This window comes from Heterodontus francisci, chromosome 27 (assembly GCF_036365525.1).
Source record: "Heterodontus francisci isolate sHetFra1 chromosome 27, sHetFra1.hap1, whole genome shotgun sequence".
Taxonomy (NCBI): Eukaryota; Metazoa; Chordata; class Chondrichthyes; order Heterodontiformes; family Heterodontidae; genus Heterodontus; species Heterodontus francisci.
In genome coordinates this window covers 44,065,856-44,078,154 of record NC_090397.1, presented here as the reverse complement: position 1 = coordinate 44,078,154, position 12,299 = coordinate 44,065,856, and the positions used below count along the sequence as shown (strand labels likewise).

The 12,299-nt window shown below is 42.8% G+C and overlaps 1 protein-coding gene across 2 annotated transcripts in view; it reads left to right on the top strand.

The window, feature by feature from the left end:
* LOC137384774 (protein PHTF2-like) overlaps nucleotides 1–12,299 on the top strand; it is a 155,971-nt gene that overhangs the window by 68,346 nt on the left and 75,326 nt on the right. For both annotated transcript variants that reach the window (XR_010977655.1, XM_068059228.1), the window contains exons 8-11: nucleotides 1,178–1,376; nucleotides 3,013–3,180; nucleotides 3,526–3,738; nucleotides 11,290–11,418. Coding sequence is in view for 1 of the 2 variants with exons in the window: in XM_068059228.1 (XP_067915329.1) it covers nucleotides 1,178–1,376; nucleotides 3,013–3,180; nucleotides 3,526–3,738; nucleotides 11,290–11,418 (709 nt within the window). In the remaining variant the exon portion in view is untranslated. The remainder of the gene's footprint in view (nucleotides 1–1,177; nucleotides 1,377–3,012; nucleotides 3,181–3,525; nucleotides 3,739–11,289; nucleotides 11,419–12,299) is intronic.

Below are 12,299 nucleotides of genomic sequence, written 5' to 3'. Positions count from 1 at the left end.
GCAGTAGGGATTTGCCCGAATTATACCAGGGATGAGGGAATTGAGTTATGTGGAGAGACTAGAGAAGCTGAGATTGTTCTCCTTGGAATAAAGGTGGTTAAAGGAAGATTTAATAGAGGTGTTCAGAGTTATGAAGGGTTTGAGAGTGTAAATAAGGAGAAACTGTTTGTTTGCACTGGCAGGAGTGGTAACCAGAGAACACAGATTTAAGAAAGTTGACCAAAGAACCAGAGGGAAGATGAGGATTCTTTTTATGCAGAGAGTGTTTATGATTTCAAATGCATTGTGTAAAAGGGTGATGAAAGGAGTTTTTGAATAATAACTTTCAAAAAGGAATTTGATATATACTTGAAAATGAAAAAAATTGCTAATCTGTGGAGAAAGAACAGGGGAATGGGACTCATTGGACAGCTCTTTCAAAGATCAGGAATGATGGGCTGAATGGCCTCTGTCCTGTAAGATTCTACGATTCTGTAAAACAAATGGAAAGCTGTAGAGAGGCAATGAAGCAAATTCCAGGTTGAATTATGAAGAGAGGATAGAGAAGTTAAATCATATGGGGTTATAGTTTTCCAAGGTTTTAAAATAAGAGAATTGATATGTTGGATATAGAAAAATATCTTGTACAAAACCATGAGAAGAGAATGCGGGGCGATGGTTATAAGCTAAGCGATCAAGTTTAAAAACTTGATTCCAGAAATAATTTATTGCACAAGTCAATTGTGTGGCCACCTAGTGCAGTTAATGAAAGCATGGGGATATTCAAAATTAAAGCTGGGTGATTTAATTTCAGCTGGAGAAAGATGGATATAGATTTCATATGAAAAAATATTGTTCCAATACTTGCCAGCTTGCACCTAGGCTTTTGGACTTGGGTAAATGGCAGTACCCATGTGAGGAGAGAGTGCATTCCATTTAAGCCAAACCAAAACTTTACCTGTGTGAATTTCTCAGCAGTTTTGTTTGGAGACTCATAAAGATGGTGATGGGCTTCCACACCTGCCTTGGCCCCCAGCTAACCAAAGAAGTCTTGTTTTAATCTTTGTCGTTTTCTATGGCCTTATTTTGACCTAATGACAAATTAATCTTTTTCCTTATATTGAATCGCACAGCTAACCAAACTTATTTTGTTTGTAAAATGGCACAGCTGGTTAACTTTCAACTTTTATCCTTTAAGGTCAAAGAAAACCAAGCTATCAATTGACAAATCAACAGAGACAGATAATGGCTATGTTTCTCTGGATGGAAGAGTGAGTAACAAAAGCCACGAAGATGGAAAGCTATTTCATAGTGCCCACTGTGAAGTAGTGGGGCCTGAAGAGTACAACTTGATTAGAGGAACAGGCAGGAATACACATAGTCCTGTAAACCATAAAGTAAGTGTACAAGAATTAGAATTTGTTGGCTTGTTGTTGCTATGTCTGTACAAAGCACTATATGGTCACACTCAGACTGCTGTGAATTGAACCCCAATAATATGTTTGAGAATGCCACAAACACTTGAACCAGAGGATGGAAGCTTAAACCTAGAGCACAGCCAGTTTTTACAAAGTCTCATGAACATGTAGAATGACTTTCCTAGGAAGACATTGGAGACATAGTGTGGAAGCATTTAGGGAAGAATTTGATAGATATTTGAGAGAGTTTTCAGAAGTATTAGGTTTTGAGACCTGCTAGATGGACTGCACAATCTGTTCCATATTTACATTTTCCTGCTCATCTGTACTTTCTGAGAGCAGTCCCACCTAACTGGACAGCAGTGGAGAGGTGTTGAGGGATGACTGTGTGGTAAACTGTGTTAAAGGCTGCAAACATGTCAAGAAGGGCGAGGAGGGAAAGTTTACTTTTGTCATAGTCACATAGGATGTAATTTGTGACTTTGATAAAAGCTGTTTCAGTACTGTAGCAGGGGTGGAAATCTGATTGGAGGGATTCAAACATGGAGTTCCGGGAAAGATATCAATTGATTTGGAAGGTGACAACAGTTCAAGGACTTTGGAGAGGAAAGGGAGGTTGGAGATGGAACTGTATTTGCAGGGGCAGTGAGGTCAAGGGTTGGTATGAAAGATGAGCTGTGGAATTGGATCAGAAAAGTTTGAGGGGTCTGATCCATTCTGGGCTGCACAGTGGCGCAGTGGTTAGCACCGCAGCCTCACAGCTCCAGAGACCCGGGTTCGGTTCTGGGTACTGCCTGTGCGGAGTTTGCAAGTTCTCCCTGTGACCGCATGGGTTTCCGCCGGGTGCTTCGGTTTCCTCCCACAGCCAAAGACTTGCAGGTTGATAGGTAAATTGGCCATTGTAAATTGCCCCTACTGTAGGTAGATGGTAGGAAAATTGCGGGAAGGTTGGGATGAGGTAGGGAATATGGGGTTAATGTAGGATTAGTGTAAAAATGGGTGGTTGTTGGTCAGCACAGATTCGGTGGGCCGAAGGGCCTGTTTCAGTGCTGTATCTCTCTGTCTCTATGGTGATGGACAGTGAGATCAGTTACTCACTTGTGGCCAAATTTATAGGCTCCAGAGGTGACTGTTTCACCAGGGAAGCCGTCCGGGCGGAAGCCCAACTGTGATTTAATGGGCAAAAGGATCACGGGAGGTCAACTGCAGGTGCTGGGCCAGAATCTGGGAAGGTGATGGTGGAGGTGATTGGGGCAAGCCGGAAGGTACATGGAAGAAAGGGAATGCAGAGGTGATCAAAGATTACATTGTCAGAGGTCTGGAGATTGCTTTTAATGGATAACACAGCTATTGCTGGTTTTTATTCATCCTGTGATAAGTGACTCCGTTCTGCATAAACGCTTTCAGCACTAGCCTTTTCTCATAGCAAATCTTTTACTTTCACTATCTGCATTCAACAATTGCTTCCTTGCAAATGAGGGACTATTCAAATCTCAGAGAAACTCCGTGCCCAACACAGCCACATTTCAGGATCCTTTTTATGAAGGAAGTGAATTCGGGTAAAACATTGTACTTTTATTGATTTGGCTTTGCTCATGTTTGCATTTTTAAACAGGAAGGACCTAGACCAGTCTTAAATGTATCAGATGATGTTTCAAGTGATGAAGATGGTGAGGCTGGATCACAAGCATTCACGCAACGTCGCAGTGGGGAACGAACTTCAAGTGACAGTGTATTACGGAATAGGAAGTCTCACCCATATAAAAGACACTACACTGCTGAGGTTATCGACTAGTTTCTTCTTCACTAGTTTCTTCTTCAGTATCATAACCAACAATTAATGTGTTAGGACCTGCTACATTGTACTCCTATCATAATACAATACAATGGACAACAACATTAATAACAAAACCTAGTTAAATCTGAAAGTTATTAGAATTGCTTTTACAATGAAAAGACTACTAAAACAGGTCAAAATGAATGCTAGGCAGGTGGACATTTTAAAGTTTTAAATTACATTTCAATAGTAGATGCTACCTATTTAAATGGGGTGGTAAATATTTCTCATTCCAACTAATAGTCAAGTTCTATATTTTGAAAGAGCATTTCATGTCAAATTATTTTGCAGGAGACTGCTAAATCTGCTACTAGTTGTAGTTCACGCAGTTCTAGACAAGATTCGGAGAGCACACGCCATGAATCAGAAACTGAAGATGTATTATGGGAGGACCTTCTGCACTGTGCTGAATGCCGTACTTCCTGCACTAGTGAGACTGAGGGAGAAAATTCCCATTTAAATTCCTCTGGAAAAAAGGAATATCGAGATGATCCATTTCACCCGGTTTGTTTTAACATTCGTTTCGTGTAACGAGCACTGTTAAATATTATTCCTTTAGTGATATTTAACTTTGCATATTTTTGATGAGTGAATCCTTTAGGTTAACCAAAGGCAGTATTTAAAACATTTCAGTTACACAATTGTGTTTTGTCAATAGTTTCAGACTAGTGGCATCTGTCACAATTCAGGTTTCTCATGCTTGGCATAAAAAACATCTCCCGTAGGCTATTCTGCACTTCTTATGCATTGGAACCAAGACTTAAGTAATCTGGGGCATTAATCTAGACAATAGTTCTTTAGAATACAGGGCAAACATTTACTATACATCCACGTGAATTCAGAGGACAATTAATATCAGTAATGCCAAATACTTCCATGACAAGCTACCGAACCAGTTTATTCACTGGATTATTTAAAGAAAACAGTAACAAGTTGTTGAAATTAGTCTAAGTAACAGCAGCTTTGAATCAGTTCATGAAAAGGAATGAAAATAATGTATTTTAAGTTTAGAAATGTGATACAAACAGAATATGCCCCATTTTTAACACATAATCAAAATCATTGGACAGCTCACTGGTGGATATTCTGGTCAATGCACTTTGGACTTTTAGGTTTATAGGGATCTTATGAACCTAGATTTTAGATTATTAAATTATGTTTCATTATTGCCAATTAGAAAATAGTGTATATGATGACCTTGGTTTATGCAGTGTTAATCATTTTCCAGTATATGTGCGTAGACCAACATTAGCATAATTATTGAATTAGCAAGTTACAGACTTTCTGCATTATCGAAGTTCTGCCATTGATTTGGTTGAGACCAGACTGAATGAGGTCCCTAACCTCTGCTATACCTTTCCCAGTCAAATAATTTGTTTCTTTGGCATCCAATGATCACGTGAATAAATCAGTAACTAGCTTTCTCTAGTCCAGTGATACTGAGGGCAATTGTATACCTCTACTGCTGTCCTGGCTGGGATCAACTAACTCAGCACAGATCAAGGAGACAAACTCCGATCTTCCTGGTCTCTATATTGTCTTCTTTGGCCTCCTTATCTCGAGAGACAATGGATACGCGCCTGGAGGTGGTCAGTGGTTTGTGAAGCAGCACCTGGAGTGGCTATAAAGGCCAATTCTAGAGTGACAGGCTCTTCCACAGGTGCTGCAGAGAAATTTGTTTGTCGGGGCTGTTGCACAGTTGGCTCTCCCCTTGCGCCTCTGTCTTTTTTCCTGCCAACTACTAAGTCTCTTCGACTCGCCACATTTTAGCCCCGTCTTTATGGCTGCCCGCCAGCTCTGGCGAATGCTGGCAACTGACTCCCACGACTTGTGATCAATGTCACAGGATTGCATGTCGTGTTTGCAGACGTCTTTAAAGCGGAGACATGGACGGCCGGTGGGTCTGATACCAGTGGCGAGCTCGCTGTATAATGTGTCTTTGGGGATCCTGCCATCTTCCATGCGGCTCACATGGTCAAGCCATCTCAAGCGCCGCTGACTCAGTAGTGTGGATAAACTGGGGATGTTGGCCGCCTCGAGGACTTCTGTGTTGGAAGTACGGTCCTGCCACCTGATGCCAAGTATTCTCTGGAGGCAGCGAAGATGGAATGAATTGAGATGTCGCTCTTGGCTGACATACATTGTCCAGGCCTCGCTGCCATAGAGCAAGGTACTGAGGACACAGGCCTGATACACTCGGACTTTTGTGTTCCGTGTCAGTGCGCCATTTTCCCACACTCTCTTGGCCAGTCTGGACATAGCAGTGGAAGCCTTTCCCATGCGCTTGTTGATTTCTGCATCTAGAGACAGGTTACTGGTGATAGTTGAGCCTAGGTAGGTGAACTCTTGAACCACTTCCAGAGCGTGGTCGCCAATATTGATGGAGCATTTCTGACGTCCTGTCCCATGATGTTCGTTTTCTTGAGGCTGATGGTTAGGCCAAATTCATTGCAGGCAGCCGCAAACCTGTCGATGAGACTCTGCAGACACTCTTCAGTGTGAGATGTTAAAGCAGCATCGTCAGCAAAGAGGCGTTTCCTGATGAGGACTTTCCGTACTTTGGACTTCGCTCTTAGACAGGCAAGGTTGAACAACCTGCCCCCTGATCTTGTGTGGAGGAAAATTCCTTCTTCAGAGGACTTGAACGCATGTGAAAGCAGCAGGGAGAAGAAAATCCCAAAAAGAGTGGCTGCGAGAACACAGCCCTGTTTCACGCCACTCAGGATAGGAAAGGGCTCTGATGAGGAGCCACCATGTTGAATTGTGCCTTTCATATTGTCATGGAATGAGGTGATGATACTTAGTAGCTTTGGTGGGCATCCAATCTTTTCTAGTAGTCTGAAGAGACCACGTCTGCTGACGAGGTCAAAGGCTTTGAGATCAATGAAAGCAACGTAGAGGGGCATCTGTTGTTCACGGCGTTTCTCCTGTATCTGACGAAGGGAGAGCAGCATGTCAACGGTCGATCTCTCTGCACGAAAGCCACACTGTGCCTCAGGGTAGACGCGCTTGGCCAGCTTCTGGAGCCTGTTCAGAGCGACTCGAGCAAAGACTTTCCCCACTATGCTGAGCAGGGAGATTCCACGGTAGTTGTTGCAGTCACCGCGGTCACCTTTGTTTTTATAGAGGGTGATGATATTGGCATCGCGCATGTCCTGGGGTACTGCTCCCTCGTCCCAGCACAGGCATAGCAGTTCATGTAGTGCTGAGAGTATAGCAGGCTTGGCACTCTTGATTATTTCAGGGGTAATGCTGTCCTTCCCAGGGGCTTTTCCGCTGGCTAGAGAATCAATGGCATCACTGAGTTCCGATTTGGTTGGCTGTATGTCCAGCTCATCCATGACTGGTAGAGGCTGGGCTGCATTGAGGGTATATTGTCAGAACTTTTATTAAAGTTTGTGCTTCGCAGACAAGTCATCCTGCCATTTTGAGTAATGTGACAGGGTAGGTGTGTTCAGCTATTTTCATTGAGTCATTGGAACTACCCTAAATGTACAAGATGCAATTAAACACAGTTTGAATTTTTTTAAAACATGGGCATGACTTGTCTTTGGCCCTCAGCACAAACTCTGTATCCTCACCAGCAATTCCATTCCCCTCTTCACTCAGTGTCTTGGGTTGTACCAGACTGTTCACAACCTCAGTGTTTTGTTTCACCCCAAGCTGATCTTTCAAGCACACATTCTTTCAATCACAAAGACAGCCTACTTCCACCTCCATAACACCACTCATCTTTGCCTCTGTCTCAGCCTGTTTGCTGTTGCAAACCTGACCCATGCCTTCAGTTGTCTAGACTTTATGCTCTGGATTTTCCTCCCTAAACCTCTTTGCCCCTTCACTTTCCTCTTCCTTTAATACCCTTCTTAAAGCCCAACTTTATGACTAGACTTTTGGGTCACTCTTCACATATCCATCTCTAGCTCAGCATTCATTTTTGTCTGATTATGCAAGCCTTGGGACATTTTTGTCCATTTAAAGGTGCTACATAAATACCGGTTGTTATAAAACTGTTGATTTTTATTTTCCTCAGGATGTAGGCAACACTGGCAAGGTTGCGTTAAAAGCCCATCCTTGGTTGTCCTGGGTTGATGCTGGGGGGCCTTTTTGAACTGTTATAATCTTGTGACAGTGGTGTTCAGTAGGAAATTACAGGATATTGACCCAGTGACAATGAAGGTATATGTCTAAGTTAGGATGGTGTGTGACTTGGAGAGAAAATTATAAGTCATGGTGTTGTCACAACATTGTTGCTCTTGTCTTTCTTGGTGGTGAAGGTTACAGGGAGGTAAGGTGTTGTCAAAGTGACCTTGGCAATTTACTGCAGTGAATCCTGTAACTACATATGTACTGCAACCGCATGAAGGCAGGGACGAAGGGGTGTAATGTTGAGTTCAGTGACAGGGATGCTAATCACCAGACCTCTGTGCTAGATGGTATCTAGCTTCTTGAGTGTTATTATACTGCTACACCCATCTAGCTGTGTGGTGTATATTCCATCATACATCTAACTTGAGTTTTGTGGATAGTAGAGAGACTCTTTCTTTTTGCAGAGTATCCAGTCTCTGTCCTGCTCCCGTAGTGACATTGTTGATATGGCTGATTCAGTTAAGCCTCCGATCAGTGAACGCCAGGATCTTGATGGGGTACTCCGAAATCATGGCGCTATCAAAGTTCAGGGGAAAATAGCTGTATTGTTTGAATTTCTTTTTTTATTCATTCTCGGCATGTGGGTGTTGCTGTCAAAGCCAGAATTTATTGTCTACAGTTGCAGTTAACAAGCTGGTAGTGAGCTGCTGCCTTAAACCATTGCCATCCGTGTGGTGAAGGTATTCCCACAGTGCTGTTAGGTAGGAAGTGCCAGGATTTTCACCTGCTGATGAAGGAATGGTGATATATTTACAAGTCAGGATGATGTGTAACTTGGAGGGGAACTTGCAGGTGGCGCTGTTCTCATGTGCCTGCTTCCTTTGTCCTTCCAGGTGGTAAGAGGTCCAGGATTTGGAAGGTGCTGCTTTGACCTGTAGAGCTTCCTGAGTGCTGTTGGGGCTGCAGTTATCCAGACAAGTGGGGAGCATTCCATCAAACTCCTGATTTTATGCCTTGTAGATGGTGGAAATGCTTTGGGGAGTCAGGAGGCGAGTTCCTCGCCGCAGAGTACTAAGTCTCTGACCTGCTCTTGTAGCTGTTATATTTATATGGCTGGTCAGTTAAGTTTCTGGTAAACCATGGGGGATTCAGTGATGGTAATGCTATTGAATGTCAAGGGAAGCTGGTTAGACTCTTTCTCTATTATTGGAGATGGTTGTTGCCTGGCACTTGCGTGGTGCAGTGAATGTTGCCAAAGCCTGAATGCTGTCTAGGTCTTGCTGCATGTCAGCATGGACTGCTTCGTTATCCAAACAGTTCTTTTTGCAATTCAATACTGTATTTATCAGTGAACATCCCCACTTTGGATCCTGTGGAGGGAAGCTCATGGATGAAGCAGCTGATGATGGTTGGGCCTAGGACACTCTCCTGAGGAACTCCTGCAGTGATGTGTCCTGGGGCTGAGATCATTGGCCTCCAACAGCCACAACCATCTTCCTTTGGGCTCGGAATGACTTCAACCAGTGGAGAGTTTTTCCCCTGATTCCTATTGATTTCACTTTTACTCTGTCAAATGCGGCCTTGATGTCAAGGGGACTCACACTGACCTCAACTCTAGAATTCATCTCTTTTTTTTCTCCATGTTTGGACCAAGGCTGTGACGAGACCTTGAGCCAAGTGATCCTGGCAGAACCCAAGCTGGGCATTGGTGAGCAGGTTATTGGTGAGTAAGTGCTAATTGATAGCATTGCTCATGGGGCCCCTTCCATCACTTTACTGATGGCGTGGACATACCTGGTCAATTTTCCCCTTTGTCAGGTAGAAGCTAGTGCTGCAGCTGTGCTGCCGCAGCTTGGCTAGAGACGTGGCTAGTTCTGGACCACAACTTTTCAGCTCTACAGTTGGGATGTTATTGGGCCCCGTAGCCTTTGTTGTATCTAATGTGCTCAACCATTTTTTGATACCTCATGGAGTGAATTAAATTGTCTGAAGACTAGTTCCTGTGATGGTGGGGTGCTCCGAAGGAGGACAAGATGGATCATTCACTTTGCACCTTTTGGCTGAAGATGGTTGCAAACGCTTCAACCTTGTCTTTTACACTCATTGAGGATGGGAACATCATTCATGACTGGCTGTGGTAAGAATGCAGATCTTCGATCCGATCCGATGATTGTGGGATCCCTTATCTCTGTCTGAAGCTTTCTGCTGTTTAGCATGCATGTACTCCAATGCTGTGGCTTCACCAGATTGGCACCTCATTTTTAGGTACACGGTGCTGCTCTTGGCATCCTTATCTACATTCCTCATTGAACCAGGGTTGGTCCCCTGCCCTAATGGTAATGGTAGAGTGAGGGATATGCCAGGCCATGAGGTTACAAATTGTGGTGGAATACATTTATGCTGCTGTTGACGGCCCACAGTGCCTCATGGATGCCCAGATTTGAGCTGCTGTATCTGTTTTGAAACAATCCTATTTAAGATGATGGTAGTGGTGTCGTCAGTGTGAAGATGGGACTCTGTCTCCCGAGGGATCGTGCCTCCTACCAATATCATCATGGACAGATGCATCTGTGCCAGGTAAATTGGTGAGGACGAGGTTAAGTAGGCTTTCCCTTGTGTTGTTTCTCTCATCACCTGCTGCAGGTCCAGTCTGTCAGTAATGATGCTACCAAGCCACTCTTGGTGATGGACATTGAAGTCCCCCACAGATTACATTCTGTGCCCTTGCTACCCTTAGTACTTCTTCCAAGTGGTGGTCGATGTGGAGGAGTACTGATTCATCAGCTGAGGTAGGTGATAATCAGAAGGCAATTTCCTTGCCCATGTTTGACCTGATGCCATAAGATTTCATGGGGTGCGGTGTCAAGGTTGAAAACTACTGGGGCCACTCACTGCTGCCTGCATACCACTGTGCCACCGCCTCTGGTGGCTTAGTCCTGCTGGTGGGACAGGACGTGCCCAGGGATGGTGATGGAGGAGTCTGGGTTTAAGGCATGATTCTGTGAGTATGCCTATGTCAGACTGTTGCTAGGCATGTCAGTGGGACAGCTCTCCCAATTTTGGCACAAGTCCCCAGATGTTAGTGAGGAGGACATTGCAGGGCCGACTGGGTTGCCTGTGCCTTTGTCGAATCTGAATCCGATGCCTAGGTTGAAGCTGACTGATCTGTCCACTTTTATTCTTCTTGTATTTCTTTGTAGCAGTTTGGTAGAACTGAATGCTTGCTAGGCCATTTCAGAGAGCAGTTGAGAGTCCACCACTGTGGGTCTGGAGTCACATGTAGGCCAGACCGGTAAGAACAACAGATTTCCTCCCCTGAAGGACATCAGTGAACCAAATGGGTTTTTATGACAATCTGATGGTCACAATTATCGATAACTTCTTATTCTATATTTGTTGAATTAAAATATCGCCAGATCATTAGTCTGGATTACCAGTCCACTAAACAAAATGACTATGCTAAGGTATGCCCGAATGATCATTACCCTGCATTTGTGTGATATCAATGTTACCTGCCACTTGCTAGCTCACACCTTGTTATCCAAATTGGTGTGGGAATCTGAATTCCATGGCAATAGTAAAAAGGATCTTTTCTTGAATTTGTGGAAAAATGAACTCACATTTTCCATTGTACAAGGCCAGGCCAGAAATTATAATTACCAGGAATAAGAGAAAAGCACTAACAGCATTACATTTCTAAGGTAAATTTGGATTTGAAACTTTGCAAATACAACCAGTGGATTTATGTAGTTGCAATCCTATAACATCCAGTTGCTTTGCAATTTTGTAATTATGAATATTAGTTAAGTTATAGGAAAAGGCTAAGAACCTACACTAGTGTTAAAGGAGGAAGTGAGATATGTTTGCTGGTTAGCTGGAAGGGATACATGATGAGGACCCTTCAACTACAGGTTAGAGCTTTAAAGAATATACTGTGTGGTGCTTTACAAACATCTACCCTTTTTCCAGAATCATTTACCATGGCTTCACAGTTCCAGTATAAGTTTGGAAAGAGTAAGTGCAATCGTCTGGGAATGCAACGAGTGTAAGAAAGCTGATATGTCAGTGATGGAAATCAGTGGAATGATTATGAAAAGAGTGAGTACAGTGCTTTAAATAGGGGAGAAAAACATTTAAATTTATTCTCCAGAGAACATAACAGTTAGAAACTGAATATATCAATGTTTTTTGTGCTATAAATGATATAGATTGTTTTAGCAAGAAAGGTGAAAGCAATGAGGAAACATAAAGAAAAAAGATATGAAATTCATTGGCCTCCCACTCCATCCACTTCAGTTTTGGCAAGTGTTTTCTGCCTCCCCTTAGTTAACAATGTAACTGTTACAAACCATGTACTTATTAACAATTACAGTATCTTTAATGAGTGTTAATGACAGAAATAGGCAAATGCAGAACGAACATTCTGCAATAGCCTCCATAAAAGTGATGTTCTTTTAACCGGTATATGTTTCCAGAAATTATATTATTAAATATCTTTTTAGATTTGTTCCTTTAGTCTTACATTAGTTTTGCACTCCATTTCATTTTACTCCTTTCCCTTTCTAATCCTTCCATCTGTTCCAATCTCCAAGAAGGTCATAGGGTTATGTGGGAAATGCCATAGTTTACTGGCAATAATAATGGTTTGGTAGAACTTCCCTTAACTAATATCTGTGGATATAAAGATACAAAATAGTAGCAATATATAGTTTGTACAAAGTATTCAATAAAGCTATGTGGTATTGATTGTAAGCTAAATTTCTCTTGGGAGAGTGCTATAATAACTGGCTGGCCACTAGAGTGCAAAGCAGCATTCCCATAAACAAGCCCATAATCTGCAATGTGGCCTTTTTTTTATATGCACAATATCCAATATCATTATGGCACAGGGTTAAACAGAATACACTTGTTATTGTAATTTGCATAATGGAAATGACAAACCTTCTTGTGCCATCGTGGCCTGAGAATCACAAAAGAGT